Source organism: Lissotriton helveticus, chromosome 9 (assembly GCF_964261635.1).
Source record: "Lissotriton helveticus chromosome 9, aLisHel1.1, whole genome shotgun sequence".
Classification (NCBI taxonomy): Eukaryota; Metazoa; Chordata; class Amphibia; order Caudata; family Salamandridae; genus Lissotriton; species Lissotriton helveticus.
The window spans coordinates 1,143,306,899-1,143,334,671 of NC_136070.1; the positions used below are offsets into that span (position 1 = coordinate 1,143,306,899).

The following is a 27,773-nucleotide window of genomic DNA, read 5'->3' on the forward strand; positions in this document are numbered from 1 at the left end:
TCGATTCGATATGCTTTATTCGATTTTTGTATAAAAATCCTAAAAGCGTTCAGTTACAAAATACAATCATAGTTAAAAAACGCATACATGTGAAACACAAATTATCTACTGGTTAAAAAACAAACATTTGCTCATCCTGATAATAACATACTTTAAGGGTTTATGATGACAATTCTTCCATTACATCAAAAGGGAATGTGCAAGAGGTCGCAATAGTTAAAAAATATTATATTATATTATATTATACAGTGTGTCAAATCTGAATGGGGCGGGAAAACTACAATGGGGCGATAAGCAACCTCCTCTACCCAACCTGGTACAATCCTTGGTCATAGGGCTGGAGGGAGGGATATATGACGTGCTTGGATAGAAGTCATGTAAATCCCAGATGGATATGGGGCCATCGTCTTCTTTAAGTTGCCAATTTCGGAGGTATGGGACAATGTTTCTACTCTTGAATCTTATTAGTATCAAGTCACCAATAATGTCTTTCGGAAGGGGCCCAGCCAGCCCACTCTCCTCACGCTCACAATCCCGCCGTCAAGATCGTGGGGCATGGGTCTATTTTTTGATAGCCAAAACTGAACAAGTCGTGTTGTCTTTCTGGTTTTCCCTTTTTCAATTGCGGAACTCCCGAGAGGACGCATACAAATGGGGCTGCCTGTGGAGGTAGATGAATTCTAGAAACCCTGCTGCGCTCTACTCTGGGGACAAGGTATTTCGGCGTAGTGGGTTTAGGAGAGACTTTAGAAATATTAGAGGGCAGAATGGTAGGAACTGGTGCTCGAGTTTGAGCAAGTTTATTTTGAATGGCAGGTTTAGGCTTATTTGGAGAAACAATTGACACGGGATGGGTAGGTATAGAAGCTTTGGTAGTGGTTAACAAATTAAAAGTGATTTTTTCCTCAATCCCTGACAGTCTATCCCCCAGGATGTTGATTTTGTCAATTAAGGGGTGTATAATCGATCTGATCAAATGTTCGATCATTGACATTAGGACCAACTGGGAAGAAGGAGCTAGGTCATCTGATTTTTCAACCGGCTCTGCAGTAAGGGGAAAATTGGTAGGGGGTAAGGGTAGGATTGGGGATTTGTTTTGTATTTTTTTGTACTTTGGATTCACTCTCATTATATTTTTCCTCATCATGCTTCCTTTTGTTAGGTGTGGGCCGGGCAGATACTGTACATTGTGTGTTTGTGTTTGTAAATATAGGGAAGGGTTCCAACACTCTCTCATTTGTAGGGAGCAAAGTAATGTTTTTTGGTGGGGATGGTAATCCTACAGGGGCATAGCTAGTCTTACACAGACTGTTTAACTCCTCCAACAGTGAGAGTGGACAATCTATGTTGATGATTTGAGGGGAGGAATAATTACAAGAAGGACTGACTACAGGCTGATGGCAAATAAATTTATCAGCATCTGTACGCGAAAGTAACAGTGTGTTATTTACGTGGTGTTTATGCATCCTCAGGCAAGTATCCCACCCAAACGCTAGTTTTGTAACAACCCCTTTCTGGTGCGTAATACGAGTTGGATAAGAATGAACTACTTTAGAATATCGGGCAAGTACTGTAGTCCAATACAAAATGTCAAAAAAGTGGCTTAACCTCCTCCTGGGAACACCAAGTGGTGGGGCCCGTCCCGTCCTCCTCAGGCCTCTGAGGGCCACAGAGGGCCCGCCCTTGTCCCGGGTTTCTCCCGGCGACGCCCGCGCGCGTCCCGCAACGCGGGGGTTGTGCAGGAATTTGAAGCGCCTCCGTGCGCGAGATTCGCGGTGGCGGCTGCTGCCGCTAGGGAGTCTGGGGCGGGTAATTCTGTTCCTCCACACGGCGGCCGCTTAGAGGGTGTAGCGGCGGCGGGAGGGAGTCAAGCAAGCCCAGGACTCAGTCGATGGCCAGGTGGGAAAGGTGGTTGACCCCAGCAACTTAGAACAGCCCCCACTCCACCGGGGCTGTGCAGGAATTTGAAGCGCCTCCGTGCGCGAGATTCGCGGTGGCGGCTGCTGCCGCTAGGGAGTCTGGTTATGAATAGAGGGGTCCCAGTGAGGGAGAGCAAATTATTTAGAAGAACAATCGAGTAAATCTCATGAACAAAAAATACCTCTATAATGTTTTATTCACACTATAGGAAAACGAGCATTGTTGAGTATTCTGTCATTGAGTAATCATTTGCTTTGTATATTGTTTAACATTGGTATCCTAATAATACTGGATAAATATCGTGTTTTTTATTGTCACAAAGGAACCCTCCCCACCTTACCTTCACTATATCACTTCCCCTCCATCCCCCCGGGGCACCTGTACCATCATAATTGTATATACTTCATGAATACTCAACAATGCTCGTTTTCCTATAGTGTGAATAAAACATTATAGAGGTATTTTTTGTTCATGAGATTTACTCGATTGTTCTTCTAAATAATTTGCTCTCCCTCACTGGGACCCCTCTATTCATAACGATAGCTACCCAGGTCCCAGCGACTTATTTGGGTTAACCCGTGTCACATATAACGCTAGGGAGTCTGGGGCGGGTAGTTCTGTTCCTCCACACGGCGGCCGCTTAAAGGGTGTAGCGGCGGCGGGAGGGAGTCAAGCAAGCCCAGGACTCAGTCGATGGCCAGGTGGGAAAGGTGGTTGACCCCAGTAACTTAGAACAGCCCCCCGGATCTCTTGAATGGGGGTGAATGTTTGATTTGCTCTGCATTCCTTCCATCATCTGTGTGCGTCTTTTGATTTCTAGTTGAGTAGGGTGAGGTTCCATCAAGAAGGAGCTGCAGACTAACTTTGGTTCTCCTAATCAGGACTAGATCATCTGCAAACAGCAGATTTGAGAGCTGAAAGCCCCCCCTCCCCCCAACGTTTGGGCGGATTCCAATTGACTGCGTTTAATTTGAAAGTCAGATCTGATCAATCAATCAAGTTGTACTTGTGATCCAAGAGGGTATCCAGGCACTTGCTGCAGGTCTCAGTCGAAAAGCCAAATCTTTAGCTCTTTGCGGTAGTCAGCGAGTGTGCGATGTGGAAGGGAAGGGGTAAGGGTGTTCCAGGCTTTGGCGGCAAGATGGGAGCAGTAGAACCCTTCGGCGTGAGAGTGGCGTATCCGAGGGAGGCAAGGTGAGCAGGGCTGAGGTTCCTTGGTGGGGGGGGGGGTTTGGTGGAAGGTCAGGCGGTGGTTCATGTAGGCGGAACCTTGGTCATGGAGGGTTTTGTAGGCATGGGCTAGGAGCTTGAAATTGCATCTCTTGTGGACAGGGAGCCAGTAGAGGTCTTTCAGGTGCTGGGTGATGAGGGTTCTCTTGGCAGATTGAGAATGAGTCTGGCGGCTGCGTTCTGGATCATCTAGAGTCTTTGCAATAGTTTGGTGGTGATGCCTGCAAAGCGTGCCTTGCCGCAGTCCAGTAGGATGGTGATGAGGGGCTTAGTTACAGTATTCCTGGTGATTAAGGGGAGCCACTAGAAAATGTTGTGGAGCATGTGGCGTGTGAGGAAGCAGGCTGAGGAGACGGCGTTGACAAGACGCTTCATGGAGAGTTTGTTGTCAAGGATAATACAGAGGATGTGGTTGTGGTCTTTCGGTGAGGCGGTGGCTCAGAGTTCCGATGGCCACCAGGAGTCTTTCCAAACGGCGGTGTGTTTGCCAAAGATCAGAACTTCTGTCATGTTCGTGTTGAGCTTCAGACAGTTGTCCTTTATCCAGGCTAAACAGGTTGAGTAATGTTGGTGCAATGAAGCAACCCTGCTTGAGTCCTTGCAAGGTTTCAATTAGCCTGGACAAGCGAGGGTCGTCTCCGATTTTTATTCTAGCTTTGTCATTGTGCAGTGATTCCAGGACCCTTAGTAGGCCACCCAAGATGTTAAGGAGGGCTAATTTCTGCCAAAACCTCCCCCGCTTGATCCTACTGGATGCAGACTTGTAGTCGATGAAGCCCAAGTAGATAGTTTGGCTGTTGGATTTTACATAGTCTGATAATAGCGAGAGGGCCAAGAAGAGGTCCCTGTATGCTTAGTGAACCAGGTTTGATTTGGCAGAATGATGTTATTAGCCTCAGCCCAATGCTGTAGCTTTCTAGTACCATCCCTTCAAAATATTTGGCATCACTGTTAATTAGAGCAACCAAGCAATAGTTCCCAGGGACCCCTTTGTTTCCGCCCTTGAACATTATTGCGAGAATCGAACCACGTCATGAAGAGGAATGTGATGCAGCTGCAAGATGGTGGAGAAAAGCAGTGTTAGTTGTGCAGCCGAGAATGATGGGTCTTCCTTATAAACGGCTTCTGGGATTCCGCAAGGGCCTGGCGCCTCTTTTCTGCGGCCCTTTACAATTTATTTCTGGACTAGACTTGCAGTGATAGAGCACCAATATGTTTTGTGATCACTGCTCTAAGGCTGAGGTGACAGGAATTTCCCTATACTTAAGACTGGTCCAGCTGTGCAGACTAGTTTAAGTAGTCAAGCAGAAGTGGTATCAGATTGGCTCAGAGGGGAAACATCCTTCAGGATGAAGCCAGATTCTCGCTGAATGCGTCTTTAGCATGCAATCGTTCTACACTCAAGTTGATACAATGACTTGCTTTAGGAGGGGCACAATGGTGGAGAGGTGTTGGAATAAAAGTCCAACACCTTCACTACTGTTTCGTAGACTGGAGTTGGAATAGTAAATTAAACTATTCCAATATCTAGCGTCCTCCTAAGGCAAGTCGGTTAAATTACTTGCGTGCAGAACAAATGAGTGCAAAAGACACATTTGTGTTAATGACTGAGTTCCTAAGGCACATGTGAAAACGCAAGCTAAATTCGGTCATACATTCGTCTCTAAGATGTTGGTGGAAGCCACATTTGGAAGATTTTTGCCCACTCCGTTTACAGTCTACCTAATGTTCACGGGGTGTCATCCAGTGTCTGTCTTGCGAGTCCATGATCTCATTCACAGGTGCCCTCAATAGCCACATATTGAAGACACCTGAAATCATGGTATAATTTCTGGGCCTCTCCGACCAGCAGCCTGTGGTGATGTCAACCAGCTTGCCAGAGACCCCTGTTCATAATCTAGCATTTGGGTGAATGTAAATATTTGCCAAGATGGTTTTCTTGGTTTTGCAGATGTACGTTTTGAGTGATAGTCCTACTACTTGTAGCCCTGCATCATCGCTGTCTTGTTCCGATTAATCAAATCGCATTGCTGATGGGTAGGTAAATGGCAATACCATCCTTGCTGCGCCCATGCTAGTGTTGTTTAATTGCAGGGATGAAGTGATTTGTGTAGCCCTCCAAAAAAAACGATGGATTTGGGCCCAGATCTTTTGACTGGGGTGAATGTGTGACATTGATCCACATTCTGTCCATCATTGTTGTTTTTGCAGTAACCGCCCTCCAAATGGAGAGCCTTCAGTGACCAACTAGATAGTAGGAGGACAATTTGAAAATAGTGGAGGTACTGCTGGGTTTCACGGTCTCCCAGCTTGTTTGGCAATCCATTGATGTTCCAGGAGTATACCTTAAGCCCCTGATCTGAGTAATCGGTTAAGTTGGCGTTTTGTCAACGTAGATGTTTGGTTGAATTTAAAGCTCCCGACAACCAACCCCAATTATCTTGCGGCTTCAGGGCCAGAAGCAGGATTATCATAGGGCCTGCTGGTTTTCTGAGTTACAGGGACTGGGGATTTACTTTGGCCATTTCTTAAGACTGAGTAGGCTGGTCTAGGTCGAATCGGTGTGGTGACCTCTTTCTTCAAGCTCTCCAGAAATTGTGGATATCCAGGTTCTCTTGATTATAATCCCCCACTGCTTGAAAGTCTCTGAGATTCCGAGGACCTTCTGGCCAGCTCAGTGGATCTCCAGGTTACTTTATTTCATTACTCTGGCCAGGGCCAGGATCGATAAGTTAAAAAGAGGAGATGCCTTGCGATCTGACTCTCAGAGCATGATCGAACGAGCTGGAGGATACTGCCCCGGTTTAAAATGTTAAAGAGCCCCTGAACATGTATTCCGTGTAGAAGAATGTGTAGGTTCTTGCAGATGAAGCTTGCAAATTGTCCTGGGGCCAACAAGTGACTCAGAAGGTGGTAGGTCACACCAGTTAAGGGAGGTGAGTACTGCAAGACCTATTGTGGTGAGGGGTGGTGGAGCATGCCAGTTGTGGGATTCCCCCTTGAGTCCAAGGAAACGGACCGTCGCTCCCTTCCTATTGCTGTGCATGTTATTTAGAGAAACAAAAAGTCCCCCAACGTGGATGTTTGAGCCTGAAATCGACCTACCCAAGTTAACTCAGTGGGAGGGTTATTTGGGGCTCCAATTTGCCTGTCTCGGCTAATCCTGTGGCATTTTGTGAGGCACTTGCTCGGGGAGGTTTCCGTGATAATGGTCATTTGAGACAAATAAACGAACTCCGGGGTCAAGCTCGGATTAGAGGGAGCCTCTACCAGGGCACTAGAGGGATTTTGCTCTTGGATCAGAGCGGTAAGGGCTGGTCTTTTCCTAGTGTGGAAGATTGGGTAGGCCACCAAGTTAGGATTCTGAATTATATTTTCGTTGCGGCCATTCTTTTTTGATCGCTTACGTTTTGGCTCCCAGTCTGCTGTTAGATGTTGCTTGCCAGAATCCCGTGGTTCAGTTGAGGAGGCAGGTATGTTCCGGGGTCAGTAACTTTGGTTGACACACTCTGGTAGTTGCCTTCAGTGGAGCTATATCTGGGAGTCTCATGCTGTGGTTCCACAGCCTCATCTGACGTAGTCACATTTAAGCCGTCTCCATGACCAGCTTGATTTCCATGATCGACTATTGCTTCTTCATCTTGCGTTTCGTTCTTTGCTTTTTTGGGAGTTTCACATGGACCACTCACTTCAGGTCACCCACTAGCGTTGACATAATCTCTAAAAGTGTAGATATCTTGATGAGAACCAGGGAGTAATTGCATCCCTGGCCAGGTCCCCGTGTTGTCGCCTTGGCCCTTTTTATCAAGTTGTTTAAGTTTGAGATTTTTTTGTTGATTCTTGCTACATACATTGCTAGGATGTTCAAGAGGCTGTCCATTTTGTTGGCTTGGAAGTTTATTGACTCCATTGAGCTCTTCAAGATTTCGAGCGCGGTTGCCCAGAGCAGCTTTTGGGGCCTCTTGGGATTCCTCATTGCCAGTTGTGATGGGGCTGGAATTTTTCAGTGCTTCGTTGATGAACAAGGCCAACATGTTCTCCCATTCTTTTGAGTGCAGATATGATAGACCTTTCACAAGAACACATAATTCATCCTCGGTATAGGCCGATTGGTTTGAGCCATTTCCTTGTGTTTGGACCCTGTGTGTCTCATTTCCTCGGAGAGTGGTGATGCTCCCTTAGGATGCCCAAGTATAGACGGACTGGTGCCACCGGGTCCTGATTTGTATGCTGAGAGTCTCAGTCCCAGGAAGAAGCCGCCTTTTTTTTTCCATTTCCTCAATTTTTTTTAACTAGATGAGACAGGTCTTCTCCTCCCAGCTACAATCTGAACGAAGGCTGTGTTGAGTCTCCCAAAGTCATAGGTTTGAAATTGCTCTTCCTGGTGGCTGTCTATGGCCCCTCTGAATTCTCTTGAATCAAGGGGTTGAAGAGAATACTCGAGCTAAGATTAACAGCCTGCTCCTCTCCCCTGCTCCGAGCAACAAGGGCACGACCGTTGAAGCCGAGGTAGGGGCAGAGCCCTTGTGTGACCAATCACGGTGGGGCTTAGTGGGACTGGCAGCCCCTTGACGTTGGTGTTGTTGGAGGAAATAACTGCCCCTGCATCCTTTAAAAAGTTGCATTTGGTGGGGATTTTGGCTGGAAGTGGTTTGTGTCCGCCCCTCCTGCAGTGCTAGTTGCAATCATATGCGTTATTTAAGCAGGCTGGTGTGCCGTTATTGGTGTTGTTCAAATCATTGGTGAAATCTAGTCTGGTGAAGGTGAATGATCTGTCCTTTTTCTTCTCCTCTTTTGGGTAACAATGGCACCCGTGATTTGCTGGATCGCATTGCGTAAGCTGTGTCAAGATAGCTATGCTCCTGGCTGTAGTTGTCTTGCCCCTGTCCACAAATGGAGGCCTGTACCGCTATAAATACATTTTTAGATGGGCAAATGGAGGGGATTGCATGAGGTAACAGGCTACAGGGAAGATGCAAGCTGCACCGGGCTAAATCCAGCCTCTTCCGCGCCTGCCCCTAGCAGGCACCAACCACCTAGGGTCTTTCACATGCCTCCACTATAGGCTGCTTGCTTTCTATGAAGCTCCAATACCAGATTATAGGTAGGCTGATGGGCTGATAGACTGGTGCCACGGGATTGTGTCCTTACGCCATGTCTCCTTTGTCTCCCCCGTTGGATGACAGTTTGGCTTTACGCTTTCTTTCCACTTTCTAAGTGCACCGCCTCACCCCTCCCTTAAGATGTTAGCTTGCAGCATAGGGAGGAGGCCACAAGCACAAACAGGCTCTTTTATGATGAGCTCTAAGGTGTAAAATACTCACTCAGAACTGCACAGGATTGTGTCCTTACGCCATGTCTCCTTTGTCTCCCCCGTTGGATGACAGTTTGGCTTTACGCTTTCTTTCCACTTCCTATGTGCACCGCCTCACCCCTCCCTTAAGATGTTAGCTTGCAGCATAGGGAGGAGGCCACAAGCACAAACAGGCTCTTTTATGATGAGCTCTAAGGTGTAAAATACTCACTCAGAACTGCACGGCTCCGGGGGTTTCTTGGAGGTTCTTAGAGCTTTTGCCAGGTTCTTAAGGGCTTGGCGAGACAAATCAGACCCTTACCCCACGTCACGGGTGCCTCATCACACCACAGCTCAAGGCTCTAATTACCTTCACCACACACTGCTGCAAGAGCAGAGCCTAAGGGCTCCTCAGAGCTCATAGGAGAGCACGGGGTAGGCGGTATGCTAAGGGCCAGGCTCACCTAAAAGGGGCCTCAACACACAGCCCCTAAGAAAGGGAGACAAGCCAGCCCGCTCCGCAGACTGCTGCCCCAGTGCAGACTGTCTGGCAACCGTGGGGGGTCTCTGTATCCCATTGCGCCTTCTGTGCCTCAGGGAGCCATCTCCACTTCCCCCGTTCCACCCTCCCGAGTCATGGGGTGATAGGGTTTGGGACCACACCCTCATCTGTAACAAGCCTGCTCCAGCGGCAACTCGCGTAGCACTGCCTAAGGTCTTCCAATCAAAAACAAATGCGAATAATACTATCTGCAAATACCTTGCAAAATTGGTATTCTATCTTTTAAAAAATTTTCATCAGGATGAATTACTAGTAGTCATGAGATTAAAAATAAAAATCAGAAAAATATGGCTTTTGCCTTACCACATGGTGCTACAATTAGCTGGGCTTTGCCATTCAATATTTGAGTTTCAAGCTTTAAACCATCACTGTAAAAGAAAAGAAGAGAGTGTATTCAGTAAGCAAAAGTAAAATATAAACTTTGTTTGGGGAGGTTATTATGAACAATTTTGACAGACAGTTTCTCAGCAGAGTACAGTTCATAGGAAGAAAGAAAATCCGTTTTAATACATGATTGAGTTATGTTATGGTGAGGAAATATAGCAACACATACTGCAACTAAAAGTGGTAATGCATATTGCTGCAAAGAAATAAAGTAGAATGGTTATCAAGAGGACAACTATGAGTAGAAAGAGAGACCAGATAGTCTAAGTTAAAAGTGCAATGTCCTCATTTTTGGAAAATAAATTACTGATGTGTTTATATCAAGCAAATCATTTTTAAGAGTAGAAGAAAGCAAATTACATAACATTTTATTGTAGGTCATTTGGAAAAAGAAAATATTGAGGAATTCAATAATGGAGTCCTTTCTAAATTTCCCAACGTGTACCTTTGAGAAATGTGCACCATTTCAGAGTTTGCCTGCAAACTCTGAGTGCCCCATAGTTTGCAGACACATTTTAATTAGTCCTTCTCATGCATGGGTATGGCATGATCTTAAACATCTCATCTTTTGGTACGGGAAGAAGCTAAACCAGGTCTGACTTTTTTTTTTTATTTGTTGATCACTGGAGACACAGGTAGCATAAGATTCTTTGCTATGAGCTATTTTATTATAGTTCAACCGATGAAAATTGCTGCAGAGGGAGTGTCACTGTTCCTCCTCGTGCATTAGTAGGTAACTAGGTACCGTATGTGGGGGGCACCCATGCCACACCAACAAATTCCCGCCAGTATGCAGATGAAACTTTTGCTGTTATGGTTATCGACTTATTTAAGAGCAGCACTATTATAAACAAGAATACTTTACATAGCATTGATGACAAATCCATAGAACAACAAGGATAGGGTGGTAGCTCTTGTTCAGGCAAAAGAACAGTATTTGTATGGGTTAATCGGGTCAGTGGATTGGTAGAGATTTACAAAGACGCACATTTAAAGGATATGACATAATAGGTACTGGATAATACAGGCATGAAACTTGTAGTTACTTGTAGTTAGTCGTAATACCTTGTGGCACAACATGTTGATGGGTACTGCCTTATCAAGCAAAATCCTAATTTTACCATGGGTTTTAAGTTAAATGCTTCATAATGGTATTACCATATTGTCTCTCTCACACCACCTTCTACCCAGCAACCTGCACTGTTTTCACCACTTGAAACACAATTGGGTAGACAGTAAAGATATCCTCAATCCTTTAGGTGGAAGGACAGTACAGTGGGATTTAGGATTTATTACATGAAGGCCACTGAAGATCTGCTGCCCGACAACTGCACTACAGCGCCTTGGGAAGGAGGCATAGCACAGACGTAAACAGTGGTCAGATAGGTTTCTATTAGGATCAGACAGGATACAGTGAACCCAAGAATTATGATTTTTGTCACTGGATTTCTTGTCACATGGGCAGTTCTCAATGGTAGCTGAGGAATATTGACCTACCGGAAAACATATTAACAAGCGACTGGAGCCTAACCCAAATATGGCCAGTAGACACATTTAATGCATATAAAAAAGAAGGCGCTATCGTTGGCACTGTCTGGATAATACAATAATCCCCAACCAGGGGTTTGGCCACTTCCATTAGTTCCCTGGTGACCAGTCTATGCTTAACAAAGCTATTCTGAACACAGTATTTGTCCTTTTTCATGATAGTCTCCGGGTGCTCAAACAGATGTGCGCAACCAAGAGCTAGAAAGCAATCTTTGATATATTTTTGCCAAGGGATTGGCAACCCACTGTCACAAAACAGGCAATACCTAATGACTGCCCGATTAAGTCAGCTTCCTTATTAGCCTATATCGACCACCAGAGGACCAAAGGAGCAGCATTAATAGAATCCTGCACGTACTACATGCCTAGCTCCTGGTGCAGGGAGAAATGCAGGGTCAAATGGGGGGGGGGGGAGAATGCCTAATAGCCAGTGGCAGAATCTGTTCTCCTCCGTCTGCATAACACCACATCCCTGCATCACCAAATTCCCATTCCATAAGTTAAAATTGGCCAACATTTTTGATTGTATATCTCCAGAATCGGAGCAATAGGTTTTTTGACAATAGTCATGGTGAGCGAAGAAGTAGTGCCTACTGCTCAGGTATAGCGAGTAATCCTATTATTGATGCAAGTAGATCAGGTACATCTATCATCAAACTCCATGCCCAAGTAAGAAAACGAGCTTACCCAGTCTAATTTTTTTTACCATCACTATTTAGCATACAAGTTTTTGTATTTCTAGGGCCATATACCTTTGTAAATGTTTTCGTATGGTTAGTCTCCAAGTCCAGGTCTGTCATAAAACTAACATAGCTACAAATTAGGCTCTTAAGGCCATTGTCTGTCCTTGCCAGGAGAACCGCATCATCTGCGTATAGGAGCTTGTCTGTGATACGGACGCTCCTCGCTATCCGCCCGGCGCTCTTCTCACGTGCGTGCGGCGCCTTGCAGTAAACACAACCGGTGTGACGAGAAAGCACACCGGCCTCTCAGTGTTTGCGAATGCCATTTTTTAAAACCTACTTATCAAAAGTGTGTCAATACAAATGGCTGCCAGATCGGTTGTCGCCTGACAGATGGGACTGTGACCCGAAATGTGATGCTTGGATGAGAGGTTATGAACCAAAAATGTAAAGTCGGCGACACTTAGAATAAATACCCTCTTTATACTCATTTTAGACTTTTCTAGGCACTTTCATTATGACATGGGGAAAACTGAATACTATTGATTCAATAGCTTCATTAGAAGCTATTGCATCGATCCAGCTGTGCATGCCAGATGTGGGTTGATCATTCGTGGCAGCACACCTCAACCTTATTAAGTCGGAGTATTGTGTAGTATTATGTTACGGAACCCTTTCTGTGTAGTATACCAACATTTGCACGCTAGATGTGCGGGAATCATACGTGATACTGCAATTCGATAATAATTCAATACTCTCGTGTAATATACGTCTGCCTGTTCCCGCCAGATGTGTGTGGGTCATACATTTTAGATGTGCGTGTGTGCGATACATGATAGCATACCTCGAAATTAATTTACTACTTGTGGTTCTATATATTATTGAACACATTTTTTGTATTGTGCATCTGCATGTGTAGGATAGGTGTGTGTGTGTCTGAAATACATGCTAATGTAACGCGATATTAATTTAATACTTGCAGATCTATGTATTATTGAAGTCTTTTTTGTATTGTACATCTACATATGTCGGATAGGTGTGTGTGTGTCTGTGTGAAATACATGATAGTGTACCTAGATATTATTAATTTGATACTTTTAGTTCTACCTGTTATTGAACACTTTTTTATACTGTACATCTTCATGTGTAGGATAGGTGTGTGTGTGTAGGGTGTGTGTGTGTCTGTGTGTGTGAAAGAGAGAGAGAGATCGAGATACATGATAGTGTAACTCGATATCATTAAGGTAATACCTGTGGTTCTATGTCTTATTGAACACTTTTTGTATTGTTCTTCTTCATGTGTAGTATAGATGTGTGTGTGTGTGTGTGTGTGTGAGAGAGAGAGAGAGAGAGAGAGAGAGAGAGAGAGAGAGAGAAATACATGACAGTGTAGCACGATCTTATGTATTTAATACTTGTAGTTCTACTTGTTATTAAACTCATTTCATAAAAAATGTGTCGGTGTATGGTGTACGTGCTTGAATCACACCTGGTGCTGCTAATCAATACCATTACTTTACATACTCCGTTGTGGTGTATGTTCTGGATATGCACCGGGTCCTACATGTTAGTGCTTCACACGCCATACAAGTCTCTCATTTCCATGGTTCTCTGTAGGCCAACTGCAGACTTTAATTGCCTTTGTCACCTTGCATCTGCTGGAACATTTGTTTCCAATTTTTAACTAAAAGTAGGATTAAAATGCACACAGGGAGTCGTTCCGTGACAATACTATTATTGCATGTTTACTAGCACACATGCACACTGAAAGGGCCTCTTGGCGCTGTCGAGGTTGGTTTATGTTCACAGGCCTTGTCACCAGGGCCCATTAGCTCCAGCCAGCTTTGTGTACCTTTGTGCCGGTGGTATTTTGTTCATGCTGTGCTCGTGATGAAGCTTAGGAGGGGATGTCCTGAGAGTAACGTTTGTGTTTAGGTCACATGCACTCCTCTCTCGTAGCTGAAAGCCACCTGGTTTGTCTCCCCTCTTCTACACACTGAACAGAATCCCTTGCGTGGGCACATTTCAACAGCAGAGGAGTCACTTTTATGGCCGTTATTGTTAATTCATTGAATTGTATTTTGTGACATCGGATGAGTGAATTTTATGCTCAGCTTCACAAATATGTGTAGTAGAAAGCAAGCCTGAAATGTGCACTTGTATGCAGATGGAAAATCACTATACAGAGTCACACAGCATAACTCTTCCTTGGTGAGATGCAATTATGCACCTACATTTGCACCTACTAGCACATGAAAACAAGCATTTCATTAAGTTAAAGCTATTTGCTTTGCTATACAATACCATTAGCAAAGCAAATGACTTTAACTTAATTAAAGGTGAGACCTATTGCATTTTCAATGCTTGTTTTAATATAGGGCCAATAGTTGAGGTGTGCCATGATGTAGGCACACCCAAACAAGAAAAAGAATTGAATACACAGGTGAGCACAGGGGTCCAAAACCCTGGGTCCTTCCTGAATATGTCAAGAGGGACACCATCCGGTCCCAGCGCCTTCTTGCACCGGCTGTCAACAGTCTCCTTAAGCACCTCTTCCTCTCTGAAATCAAGTTTTAAACAAGAGGGATCAACCGTCAGCGCTTCTTAGACGTTCCTGTTGTCAGAAGCATACATCCCAGAAAAATGGAGCAGCCAAGCCTCTTCGTAATGTGGACCATTACTTTATCTTGAGATGTTGGAGGAGAGAAGACTGAAGCCTTCCAAAAAGCTTGGGAATCTTTAAGTTGTCAAGCTCTAACTATAGACTCACATTTCTCCTACGTCATGGCCAGTTTCCTTTTCTTCAGTGCCAGTTGGTAAGTCTTTCTACTGGTTACAATAACTCACTGGTCTCTAGAGGATTGCTTTAGAGCCCTACGCAGAGATTCATTAGCCGCTCTACACTCTTTGTCAAACCAAGATTTAACAAAGGAATATGGCTGGGTAAAGCGTCTAGATAGCATCTCTTTAATCCACGTTAAAGATCAATAAAGTGACATAATGTAAGAGCCGGATCATATGTTTCCAGTTTGCATCAATTTACTGGTGCCGTGCTGTTACAGACAACCTGGGATATGATATGCTTCAAGTTTGCAGTTCGCCAAGCCACTCTACGCCCTGCATCTTTCAAAGTTAGTACTTGGGGAGGCATAATATTAAGCTTATGTCGCCTACGTTTCACAGCAATGGGAATAGGATCACTAAAGATCTGTGCAACCACCATGTTGCTAATATTGGTTAATGACATACACCAGGAGGTAAAGACGTAATCTATAGTGCGCCCGGCGCCCCTACCTATAAAATTTGGGAATTCTGAACCAGCAGAATTAGAGGCCTTGTTGGCTAGAACACGCTCGGCTAGCAGAGAGAACAGGACGCGTCCGACAGCGTCCATAAGGTCATGATCAGCTTCTCGGGCAAGTGGATCAAAAATAGTTGGTGATAGAAGGTGTAGATGCCCTAATTTAGCGTTAAAATCACCTGCCACCAGCAGGTTAAAGGGACATTCTGCCCGAGCCTCCTTTTTTAACAAATCCATTACAGAGAACAAACCCTGGAAGTTACAATCACCCTTTCTGGAAAAATTATTATTATAGAAATTCATCATATAGACCCTATAATTACCATTCTAGCAAAGGCAAAAACCCTGCCCCTCCCGCTGAACTAAAGAAGAGGAGAAATAGCGCAACCAATATTTACTTTAAACCAGGCTGACACTCCCCTATTAGCTCGTCCAGCTGGCGTCGATACCGCTGGCAGGTTAAAACATGTGTATCCATTATAGGCTACCTCTTTCCATTCAGAGGTTTCCTGCATGAAAACTATATCATAATCAAGAATAAGGGATTGCCAACCTTCAATTAGGACGTTTGAAGGTAGGCTTGCAACATCCAACTTAAAAAGTGAACACAGCGGGGATATTCACCACTTTCTACTACAGATATTCTCACTCCAGACCCTTCCTGTAAAAAAATGGAAGACTGACATGGACTTGCTCCCTATCCAGGTTACCAGGACTTGACAATTGAGGGGAGATAAACAAGTGAGCTGTGGGTATCGCACTGCTAAACGCACCTCTATTGTCAGATGCACCAGTGGAGTCGTGCTCCTTGCTATGCAGTCAGGGCTCGAAAAATCATTACGAATGTTACTAGACCTGCAGGTATAGTAACTTTAATAATAACTATAATGTACTTGACCCGTGAAGTGGTCTCAAATTGTGTGATCCTAGGAAAATATTTTGTCTTATTGAGCCGCCTTTTTCTTTATCAAATAAGAGACCAACTTCAAAATACGCAAGTTTACTATTTCTGCTGTACAAACAAAATCTTTATTTACTAGACTAAATGTTTGCTCCTTGTATAACAAGAATAGAGACCATATATAGGGTACACATGATCCCCGGCTTGCCTCTTAGTTCATCTGGGCAGGAGCAGTAATAATTCCCACATGTTTAAAAACTAACTTTTCATAAATATATTACCAAAGCATAATGTGATATTGCATTGTCATTTACAGATAGCATATTTACCATTGAAAAGGCCACAAAACTTTATCACTAACATGTAGATTTACTGATAATAGCGCATAAACAATTTTAGGAAATTGGAGATCAGCAAAAATATTTAAAATTTGCACATCACCAAGTAAAGTGTTCTAATTTGTTTTGATCCAATAAAAATATTTGTTGTCATCACATAATTAAAAAACGGGTCTTCATAACTAGTAAAATATTTTTGAAATGTTTGAACAGTTCTCTTAGCTATTTCAGTGGTGTGTTAAATGAAAGGCTGTAAGATGTCAGGCTTTATCTAACATGCTTTGCACATCTCAATTGTCACAGCAGTTCACTTTACAAAATCCTCTAACTTAAGTCATGGAAAGAAAAATAAATGTAATAAAATAAGCTGACTTTTGACCTCTGTCTCTAAAAGCCAGCAAATGCAACAAGATAAGATTTAACAGCATTTTTATTGCTCTTTCACTTTGTGAGCAATAAAGATGCCTTTAAATGTTGTTATCTTGTCACACTTGCTCTGCTTTCAGTGATACAAATCCATAGTTTTCCCTGAATTTAGAGGATTTTCAACCCTCCAGAAAGGGTGAGTAGTCCCAAAAAATAGCTTGTCCTGAATAAATCTTGATCAACAATGTGAGTGGATTTTTCGAGCCCTGGCCGTCATTCATTATCCTCCAACCTTGCCAACGCCGTAAATCTGTTTTCAGGGGTACTGGCGAGTATAACGAAGATCTAAGGAATTCTCTCTTTGGTGCCATTGGCCCATCTGAGCTAACAAGCATTGGCATAGCCAATAGGTCTTGCTTTTGGGACCTTCTAAGTATTTAGTTATGCAGCACAATATCCTTGGGGCAACAACATCATGGCTAAACACTTATAAGGTCCCAAAGGCGAGACCTATTGGCTATGCCAATGCTTGTTTCCTTTTCTTTCAACCATGCTGCGCTGCTGTACAATATAGCTAAAACACATTGAAAAAGGCAATAGCTCCCGTGGAGTATGCGAGACCTATTGGCTTTGCCAATGCTTGCTCGCACATGCAAGGAGCTCGAGTAAAAAAAGAACATGGTAATCGCTTAGCACTTCCAATTGGTCATTCGCGGGTAGTTCCTTGGCTGCAGTCGTAAATAAAAGTAAAGAGGAAATAGAAACGTATCAGCAACTCTGTGTATGTTATGATATATCTTGGGTAATCAACCAAGAGATTATCCAGCATGGCACTTACCTCTAAACGTGGTCTTAAACATCTGATCTGTCACTTCTACTTCTCTTCAGATTTTCAGAAAACTATAACTTGAGAAGGCGTGACGGTAACCAGAAATTTGTTTTGAAACTGATTGGCAACCTAAGAGGCGGAATTAGGAAGAGCTCAGCTGATCGCCTTGCAATTGGGTTAACAAACACCATGTCCCGCACCAAAAAAGACCAGACATCCACCCACTTCTGTCCCGGAAGAGGCTTAATGCTCCGTAAGTCATAGCTCATCCGCTGGAGAACCGTCCTGAGTTACTATGTTATGAATTGCAAATGTAACCGCTGCTTGCCGTGGCTCGTAGTATTGCGGATAGAGGCTGGTGGAGATCATGATTGCGCACAAAACTGCAGCTGCGGAACAAAGACAAGACCTGAGCAGCGGGATCTACAGCGTCTCTAACCTGGTCAGTGTTCAGGGGCAAGCCACAGTGAGAGGCCGGACTAAAAGATGTTGCATCAGTGGGCGACAATAAATCAAAACGAGCGTGAAGCGATGTTCTAAAAAGATAACGGGCACCACAAGAGGCACAGAGAGGACATTAGCTCAAAACGAGATAACCTACAGAGAGACAGCCTAGAGTCTTGTAAATCTCTTACAGCTCCAGCAAAAGGGTTAACGTGTGGCTAATAATTGCTTTTCATAAAGAATTCATGAGGGAGAAAGGAATTACATTAATGATGTGTGACTGCAAGAGGCAAGGCGAGATTAATGTTTCAGGCGATTAGATTTTGGGGGCTGAAGTCGAGAAAAGAGGTAATTAAGAAGATGAATGAAGATCGCAGTGAGCAATAAATCACAGCCGGAAAAGAGTAAATAACAGCAGCCAGGAAGGTGGGGGAAGTCGCATCCCCCACCACTGCTCATCAATTAAAGATGGGGGGAGGGCGGGGCTAATAACAAACCAGCCACGCGTGACTTTCTGGCAATGTTTTGTACTTTGCTTTAAAAAAATAAGCAAAAAAGCTAAAGCAGATTGATCGGAAAAAGTATATTGTTTCCATTTCTTAATGTTGCCAGAGTTGGCTATTTCTGGAAACATGTCCATTTCACATTATTTAAAATTCACGCAGGTTGAAAAACAAGAATGCACAACTTGGTCTTTTACTGGACCATGGATTTTGTAATGCATGCTTTAGATGTGCTGTTTGGACCTTTCCATTTCCCCTCACCCAAAGGGAAAAAAATTTTTTAAATGCGCGGCTGCGAAAGTGATCGCGATCGCAATCAAGCGGGCGGCGAGCAATGCGCTTAATGAGGATGAGGAATGCCATATGGCACCTCTGCTCAAGCGCGCGTGCGTGCACATGCACTGCAAGCTGTAGCCGGCGCATTTTTTGAAGCCCTTCTTACTTAAGCTCTGGCCAGACCAGCGCAAGCGCTGGGTCAGGCTCGACCTAAAAACAGAGGTTGCCTAAAGCTTGTAAAAAGAAAAGTAAAGTGGCAAGGTCTTAACAGGACTAGTTTTGACAATTCCAGCCCTCGCTAGACCCAATATTTCATTTACAACAAAGGGGTCCTGGAAGTCAATTGCTATGTCATCGCCATTATACCGTTTGACCATACCACCAATCCCCCACCCCCACGCCTTGCCAGCAGAATCTCTTTAGAGAAGTCCCAATAGACACATATGTTAATGTTCAACCAGCGTATGATTTTGTTCATAAGGCCCCTTGTAGATTCTGAGCTGTCAGCAGGAAGACTGGCAACATTTGCTAAAATATTTACATAAGGAGAAGACGCAGGAGGGAGGTCGATCACAGAAACGGTGACCAGACTGGGGTGACGTATTTCAGCCTGCTTGCAACCTGCTTGACTGTTGAAGATTGCTCTTCATTAGGCCGTGGAGCTCCATTCAGTTCCAGTCCATCAGGAGCAGAGTTTTGGTTGTTAACAACCCTTCCGCCTCTATTTTCGTGGGCCTGAGATGATGGAGTCACTGGAGAGTACTGGGTTTCCTGGAAATAAGTAGCTACCCGGGCAGCAGATGACTGCCAATTTAGCCTCACTCTGGGCCAAGCGATTGATGATGGGACACAATTTAGTATCCAACAGGTCGCCTAAATGGCAACTTAAGAGCTTCCAGGATTCTTCTGAGACGGCAGATGGTAGCACAGGCACATCCTCATTACAAGAATCTTAAGGAGCGCAGGTTTTCCTTTGATCACTGGTGGTTTATTTATCAGAGATCTCGCAACTTTCTTCTTATGCTTTGATTTAGGCCCATTTTCTAGTTCAGAGCTTTGGTCTGGGCCCAATGTACAAGTGGGATTTTACTCATCTACTTGGCATTTTGCTGGTGCATGTGAATCACCACCCGGACCACCTGGCGTATCATTATTAACTAGGCCTTTAACCCCAGGATAAACATCCGCAGTTGGAGCAACTGATGGGCTTGATGCAGGAGCGCTAGGTAACCTCAAAAAGGAAAGCTCTGGGTAGCCACCAGAAGATAGTTGTCTTGGGTAGAGGATCGAACTGGGAGCAAAATCCTTCAAAGTAAGGAAAAGACGTCGCTCCACCACTCTAATTTCAATGAAGACCATATCCATGGCCCGTGTCAGATAGTTATTAATCGTGGAGGTGGGGCGCTAGGTGCCCCAGAAGTGCCCTTCCTTTTTTCCATGTTACTATAGACCGCAGCAGGACTAATGATAGATGAGACAGGAGGAGTCCCAGAATACCAAAACAATCAAATTGTATGAAGTGGTACCGCTATATATAGATACTCTTCCCTGCTGTCCCGGATACAAGACTTCAGAGGGATTTCCCAGCCCGGCCCTAGCACCTAGACAAAACATACCACTGCAACTGCTGCTGGAGACTCATACGTTGTTATTATGGGGATACATATTTAGGTCAGACACACTTGGAGAGGGACTTTTCCAGGGAGAAGAGCAACACACAGTTACGATGTTAAACATCTCATCTATGCTCTAAGGTATGGGGTCTGCTGACAAAACGCAGAAATCTTCTTTTATATAATAAAACTCATTCTTAACAATGGGAGGTTAGGCTCTATCGAACTTTCTCCATTGTCTTTATATGATGATACCTCCCTTCATAATGCATGGACTGGCTGCAATGCTACCTATATTACTGTTATGCATTTTTCTGCTTGCTGTGGCTCATTTACTGCATATTAGAGCACGTTAGTTAAAATAAACATTTTAAACTATATTTGTGTCTCGGTCAGATCTTATTGTGGAGAGGAGCGAGAGTGTAAGCAAAAAGGTGTGTCTGGTTACCACGATTCCTGAGAGAACCAGGAGTGTTGTGTTCTGTGTGGTGTAATCATTTGCTACTCCATGTTTGTGTAGGACAGCGAGTGAGACACTATAGCTAGTCGGTCCTGGACTCATGGGTACTATGGCGGTAGGAAGGCACAGCCCCTATACACCATGGTCCCATAATCCTGCGCATAGTTCTGTGTATGTGCAGAATCCCTGTAACGTGGAGGCCAACGTTTGGTCTGGTACTTAGTCACGGGACCCCCGAGTAGCGCTTGCGCTTGTCCACGATACCCCCGCACCAGTTACAGAGACGTCGGTGATGTGGGGGAGTTTACCTCCTATATTGAAAATGTTATATGTTCCTCAAGCTTGAATTCTAAAAGGTTCTTTTTCTTCCAAGACCATTGTTGCGCTCCATGCTATTATAGCACAACCAAAAGTCATAGCTGTGCCGCGGTTACTGCGCACTTGACCGCAAATGGAGTCCCAGTTGCCAGAGCGAATTTTATATTTGTAGTAGAGGCAAATGCAGCTCACTGCTTCGAGGTTTTTTACTCCTGGGTTAAGTTTTATGCGGTTGAAGGAAACAATAATTTCTTTCATGAATATGTACTTGGTGCGTTGCCACATTTACCATCCGTATCGTTTACTTGAAGTTCCGTTGTCAGCTTAGGAGCACACCATATAGTTTAATGGCACCCTACCTCACCCTTTTTCAGTGGTACGTCTAGGACCCTTGTCAGTTGACGGGGCCACTTGGCCCGTTTTGGCAGGCTTTACTCCACATCGCAATTATTTGAATGTTTCACAAGCAGAGGTAAGATTATTACACACGTCTTTAATTCACATACATAGATGTGCCATTCAATATCTTTCTCTTAATGTACCAGCGGTTTCTGCAGGGGCCGCTCAACCGCCTGGACAAGGTGGCATGGTGATAAGTCCCATCATGATTAATTCGGTGATGGGGGAACAACCTCAAAATAGGGATGTATTCTCTTTTTGGTTAGCCGAGAAGTTTGAGCAACTCGATGTGGTTTTTCCTCACACGTCTCCTGTGGATAAACACCGAATTGTTACCATGAATTTAGCAAAAAGCCTAATTCCCAATTTAGCAGTTTCCATCACTTGGGGGAAGGTGTTTGCAGCGGTTTACTCCCTATGCTTTGGCACCCCCTCTATGACAGTGCTTCTGACGGTTCTTAAGAAAGTTCAAGATGAACACGGGACATAGGCCGCTCTAGAATTGGGGATGAGACTAGTTGGGCATTTCCTATAGTCCCCGACATGATTCTTGCGAACGTCAAGGGGGAAGCTGTTGGCTGGCAGGTGAGTCAGCGCTTTGAGGCAGTGGCTGACGTGGATAAACAACATGAATTGGCAAAGATTATAGCTAAAGTTTATAAACCATTGGGACGCAATAATTTAGGAATTAAACCTTTTACTCAGACACAAAATAAACCCCTGCCAGAAAAGGAGGGGACGCCCAGTCTTTCCAAAAAAGAACTGGAATAAAAATAAGCTGCAGCAACAACAGAAGCAAGGTTTGCGTGCAGGTTTGCCAACACCTGATACTTCTGAACGTAGATATGATTTGGGTGACCACACAAAACTTAACACACCCGCAAGATTTCAGGCTCCTGATCCACGCTCTCCTCGTTCCTTTCAGGAATCATTGGACTCCCAGTTCGGAGGAGAGCGGCAGGATCGCAGACAAGGCGAGACCACTCAACAAAGACGTGATCAGCCACAACAGTTTGAAGTAAAGGCAAAACAGGAGGGACAGCTTCCGTACCGCGCCCCGTTTCAGAAGACAGGTGCAGCTTTAACAATGAAATATGCCTCAGACGGTGAGAACCCTACTCCTGGATTGGAGATGGGCTGGGACACCTCAACAGCGCGTCGGAAATTACCATAGTGTGAGAGGCACTCCGTCCTTGTCTGGAGGCGAGAGCAACTGATAACTTCATAACAGTGGAAATGGCTGATACATGAGCTGCGCCCCCGGATAGGCTTCATGAGATAATCCTCCAAATTGAGGGTGATATCGGATGGACAATTAAGGCAATCTTTTGGGAAAACCTTACTTCCTCTTATGACATTTTGTTGACGGAAGTTGATTGGCCTCCCCCATTCACCTCTGGATAGGTATAAATGTATCATTTATACCGACGGATCTGCTCAACCAGCCATGGCCTCTAAACATGCTTATTCGGCTGCCTGCGCTATAGTGGCAGGCTCCATGGTTGACGGTGAGTTTTAGTCTTCGTTGGTGCACACATGCTCTAGGAGACTGTACAGCTCAATTGGCTGAGCTGGTGCTTTTTTGTTGGCTCTAGAATTTGCTGATCCCGCAGTGCTCATTCTTATTGTGTGCAATTCATTTTACTGTGTGCAATCCTTTAATGACAATTTGTTCTTTTGGTTACAGAATGGATTATCGAGATTCTACAGGGCAGCGCAATAAAGCATAAATCGCTTTGGGCTTGAGTGGCGGCTCTTAAGGAGAGTCTACCACTCATACATGTCATCCATACTCTTAGACATCAGCGTGTGGGAGCACATGCTGTTGGTAATTCTATGGCTGATGAGGCAGCTAAATCTGTAGTAGCCACATGTTCAGTAGCAGCCGCAACGAGGTCACGACTAAAATAGACAATGACATACTTGCTGCTATAGCAGCAACGAAGGATGGGGCGCCGTTCCCACAAGGTTTTCCTTCGAAATATTCTTATCATTTATCACCTGAGCAAGTCCCATTTGCTACAATACAAGCCTTTGGGGGGGGATCAGCTGATTTTCAACAAGGACCGCAGGCTTCCTTTGATCATAGCAGCTCCTGAAGGCATGGTGTCTGCACATGCTGGAGTTTCAGCGACGGTGTCTCTTTTGCAACAGCGTTATTAGTGGCATGGCCTGTATGAACAGACTCATAATTATGTTCTATCTTGTGACATTTGTCCACAAATTAAACCATCTACAGTTGCACGTCCACCTCATACGCAACTTTACATTTCAAAACAACTATTTGGTTGTATTTACCTTGATCACTGAGTCCTTTGTCATCGACACTGCATATAAATATTTTTTGGTTGCAGTAGATTGATGCACAAGATTTTTGGGTTTGGCTGCAACAAAGTGCTGACGCTCGAAATGTCAATAGAGACTTGCGAGTCTTTGTCAGAACATTTGCCTGCGGCACCTTCCATTCTGACCAAGTTCTGGCGTTTGCCTCTAAGGCTTACAAAGACGCAATGAGCCTATTGGAGGTGCTACTGCAATTTTCGTCTCCATACAGGCCTGAGGACAATTCCGTAGTGGAGCGAATGAACCGTGACTTAAAGCTGTCTTTGACAGCTAGGGTTTTAGGTACTGGTAGGAGTTGGCCGACTCATTTGTATGGTGTCCAATGTGCATTAAGTAATCTTCCTAGAAGATCTCTGGGTGGGCAGACCCCATACAAAATGCTCTTTGGCATTAAAATGTTTGTGCCAGACCTTGATGGTCTAGACGTTGTGGCGGCTGCCGTAACATTTGACGTAGATAACCGTTGTGCTATGTTACAGGATCTACAAAACACTCAAGATGCCCTTACAACGGACACTATTCCCTGGTCCACAGATGCAGCACTGCAGATTCTGGTATCCGGCTGGCTTGCTAAGGTGGGTGATCTGGTCCAGGAGAAGTTGGAGAACAAAAAAGAAGTTGGTCCATCCTATCTAGCTCCAGTGCCAGTTATTGGATTAAAAGGTACTTGTACAGTGAATTTGCCTCCACTACCTGGTCGGAAGGAGGAAAGCTACATTTCCATTGAACAGGTCAAGTTACACCGTATGGACGATACTAAATAGTATGCCAAATAGCATTCCTCTGCAGGATGTTTCTCTGCAACAGATGTCATCCACAGCGATTCCTGCAACCTGGGAACGCGAGGTAGATTCCTCGTTCAGTGTTTTGCCTGTTTTGTCTTCACCAACGGATACTACATCCCTTGAGTATGGTACTCCACCGCTGGAACAAACTATTGCTATTCCCGCTACTGCTATACAATCATCTTTTAATACTGATCAAGCTCTGTTGTTTCGCCTAGGAATTAGTGGTTAGTACATGGACAGAGATAACTTTTCTACAAGTTCTTCATCTTCTTCCTCAACATTTTCTGAAATGGCACCACCAATGAAAATTTGTATTTTCTTTTCATGGTTCCGAAAGACTTATCTGGTCCCCCATGGACAAAAATTTGGATGGTGCTTACGATGATATTCCTCTTCACGCCAATAGGATTTGTGACAGTCTTTTTCATTTTGATCAATGGCCATTATTTGACTCGACGCTCAGCTGTCCATTTAGTTGATGGGTTGTTGGCACCACATACATCCTCTCATAAAATGAAAAGAAACCAACTCTACGTTAACATCTCTGCAGTTCCAGTCGGTGATGGCATTGCTTGAGATAAAGTGCCATACGAAATCTATGGCCCTACTGAGACGATTTGAATGCCATACGTCTTTCGTGTGTCATTAGGTGATGTCCTTACGCCAGGACTGTATTCTGATGACTAGGATATTTATGCCGTTAATTCACCGTTTTCAGATTTAACATACTACACAGCTTTTGAAACTGAGGATTTGTATTTAAATTCTGCTAATTATGCCGATTTACTCTGTTTTCAACATTATGGTCATCAATTTTTGCATAAGTCCAACACAGTCCGAACCCCAGTTAATTATACTCAATGGGAACATTGTCCTACACCATTTCAGGGTAGTTTGTGGACACAGAAAAATAGGGCTATAATCTCTCCGATTCCAACTCTTACCATTATAGGTTGAATGCTACGACACACGAAATTCTATGGCAGGACCGGAGGCTTCTGATTATGCTTGCTCATTTCTTTACTGCACAAAACAGCAGCCAATGAAAATGAAAACTACAAATGTAAAAACAACATTTCCCATGAGGCTTTGAACCACGCCTCTCATACAACAACCAATCACAGTGGCAATAAACATATATAGTATCGAGACACTAATCTGGCCTCCTCTTTCTTTGCTGCTCCGCAGCCCAGATAAGTGCTCTTTACGATATATGCTTATTTTGCCTCTTGGCTGATCCCATGTATGCTTAGCGCCAGCGCTATTGAATGCTTATTGCCATAATCATTGCTGTGTTCTCACGGCATCTAACCTTATTTGCAGGTTATCGTTTTTTGTTTGTATTGCTCGGCCGCCGCCGCGGCTTTCCTCTTTCACCGATTTCGGGGCGGCGCGTCTCTGGCCCGCTCTGCATCGGCCCCTTAGCTTCTTGAGCGCGTGTAGCGCTGTTAGGTCCCCGTTTGTCTCCCCGCTCGCTGCTTCTCCCGCGGCCGCGTTTGCTCGCGGTCCGCGGCTCGGAGGGACTTGGCCCCCCCTCGGGGAAGGAGCCGTGCGCCGGAGCTCGCCTGACGCCGGGCGTGCGCTGACGGTAGTCGCGCGCGTCTCGTACGCGCGCGCCTCCCTCATTGTGCCTGATTGACGCTCTGCCCCCGGCTGAAGAGGGGTTTACACGCAGTTGGCCAGGAGCCGAGGGACGTTTTTGGAGAAATTAAGCAGCGTTTGTCCTCCAATTTGACATCGGAGCTTCCCAACATTATCCCCTGACTTCCCTGTGATTGGGGAGTGGGTCAATTTTTGGGCAGCCTTTCTGCAACAGATAAAGGCGGTTTTCCCTCCATTAGTCCTAGAACTGGACTTAGCCTGAACTATTTTCCTTGGTATTTCCGGCTCCTGTGCCTGGTACTTCCCCTGCTTGACGCCCTTGCCTGGGCTGGTAATTGTGCTTCCCTCTGGGGACTCTGAGTGGAATTTTTCAATTCCTGGTGATTATGGCAGATTCTGAATACTGCGATGAGGAGGGTACTGCGTGTGGATACCAGGGACAAGATGAATATTACGAGGAAGAGTCCATGGAGGACTTGATTGATAAAAAGTTGGGCGCTAAACTGGATAAGGCTCTCTCCTCAGCCCTACTTCCCTTAGCCAAAAAACTAGAGCTTTTGGTCCCTGGTACACCCCTTCCCCTGCCCAAGCACGACCCATCCCGTCCCCCTGCCCCTAAGAAAGTTGCTGGTGACTCGGCATGGCCCCACGCCCAGTCCTATGGTAAGCTGTGTAAGGCAAAAGAATCTTCTTCGGGCGACAAGACTTTGCCCTCTCGCCCTCCTCCTTCACCCGTCCCTGATACTACCACCACTGGCACGGACACCGATACTGACTCCTCTGACGCTGCTCCACGCACGCGCACTAAGAAACGGAAGCATGCGTCCTCTCCTGTTACTCCTACCCCCCTTTTCTTTTGACCCTTCTGACATTGTGCACCCCAGGTCCTCCGACTGGGTTCCTCCCCCCGCTGTAGCAGCCTACATGGAAACTCATCTCCGCAAGGGATTTGACAAAGAGGTCAGGGCCCGCCTAAAATCCGAATGCCCCCGCCCCGACTTAGCCCACATGGTGGCCATCACTCCGGACATTGACACTTCCATGACTACCTTTCTTAAGAAATACAAAAAAGACCCGAAGAAAGGTATTAATCGCGCGCTCAGAGCGTGCCAAGATAAGGTCCTCGACCTTTCCGGACCTCTAGCAAAAATATTGGAACTGGCCCTTCAGGCGCAAGAAACAGGGGATGCCATTCACCCTGAGGTCCTGGCGGGTTGGGCTCAACGTGCCATTTGCATGCTCGGCAACGCCAACTGCGCCCTTGCTTCAGAACGTCGGAAGTCAGTGTTGCTCCGGATTGATCCTCAGTTGGTAGAGTTGGCTTCATCAGAGCCGGGTCCTTTGGCGGAAGGACAACTGTTTGGAGACAATTTCGTGAAAGACATTGCAAAATTCGTTAATATTTTTGCCTCCCTCGATAAATCTCAGTCCTCCTTGAAGAGGGTGTTACATCAGGTCTCTAATAGGGCGTGGTAGAGGACGCTCGACCGGCCGTTATTCAAATCCCGGTCCTCAGCGTGGCTACGCCCCTAGGCGGGGCAGAGGATACACACAGGAACCGGACCAGGCCGGTTTCTATCCGTCAAGATCCCGCGGCTTCAGAGGTCGCTATAACCGAGGAGTCAATAGAGGTTACAAGAACTTCGACAATCAGTCCTCGGGTATGTCAGGT

At 45.1% G+C, this 27,773-nt stretch overlaps 1 protein-coding gene across 1 annotated transcript in view; it reads right to left on the minus strand.

The window, feature by feature from the left end:
* Positions 1-27,773, minus strand: part of CCDC66 (coiled-coil domain containing 66) — a 275,197-nt gene that overhangs the window by 212,235 nt on the left and 35,189 nt on the right. Inside the window, exon 2 of the mRNA XM_078661583.1 lies at positions 9,309-9,373. Coding sequence (XP_078517709.1) covers positions 9,309-9,373 — 65 coding nt within the window. The remainder of the gene's footprint in view (positions 1-9,308; positions 9,374-27,773) is intronic.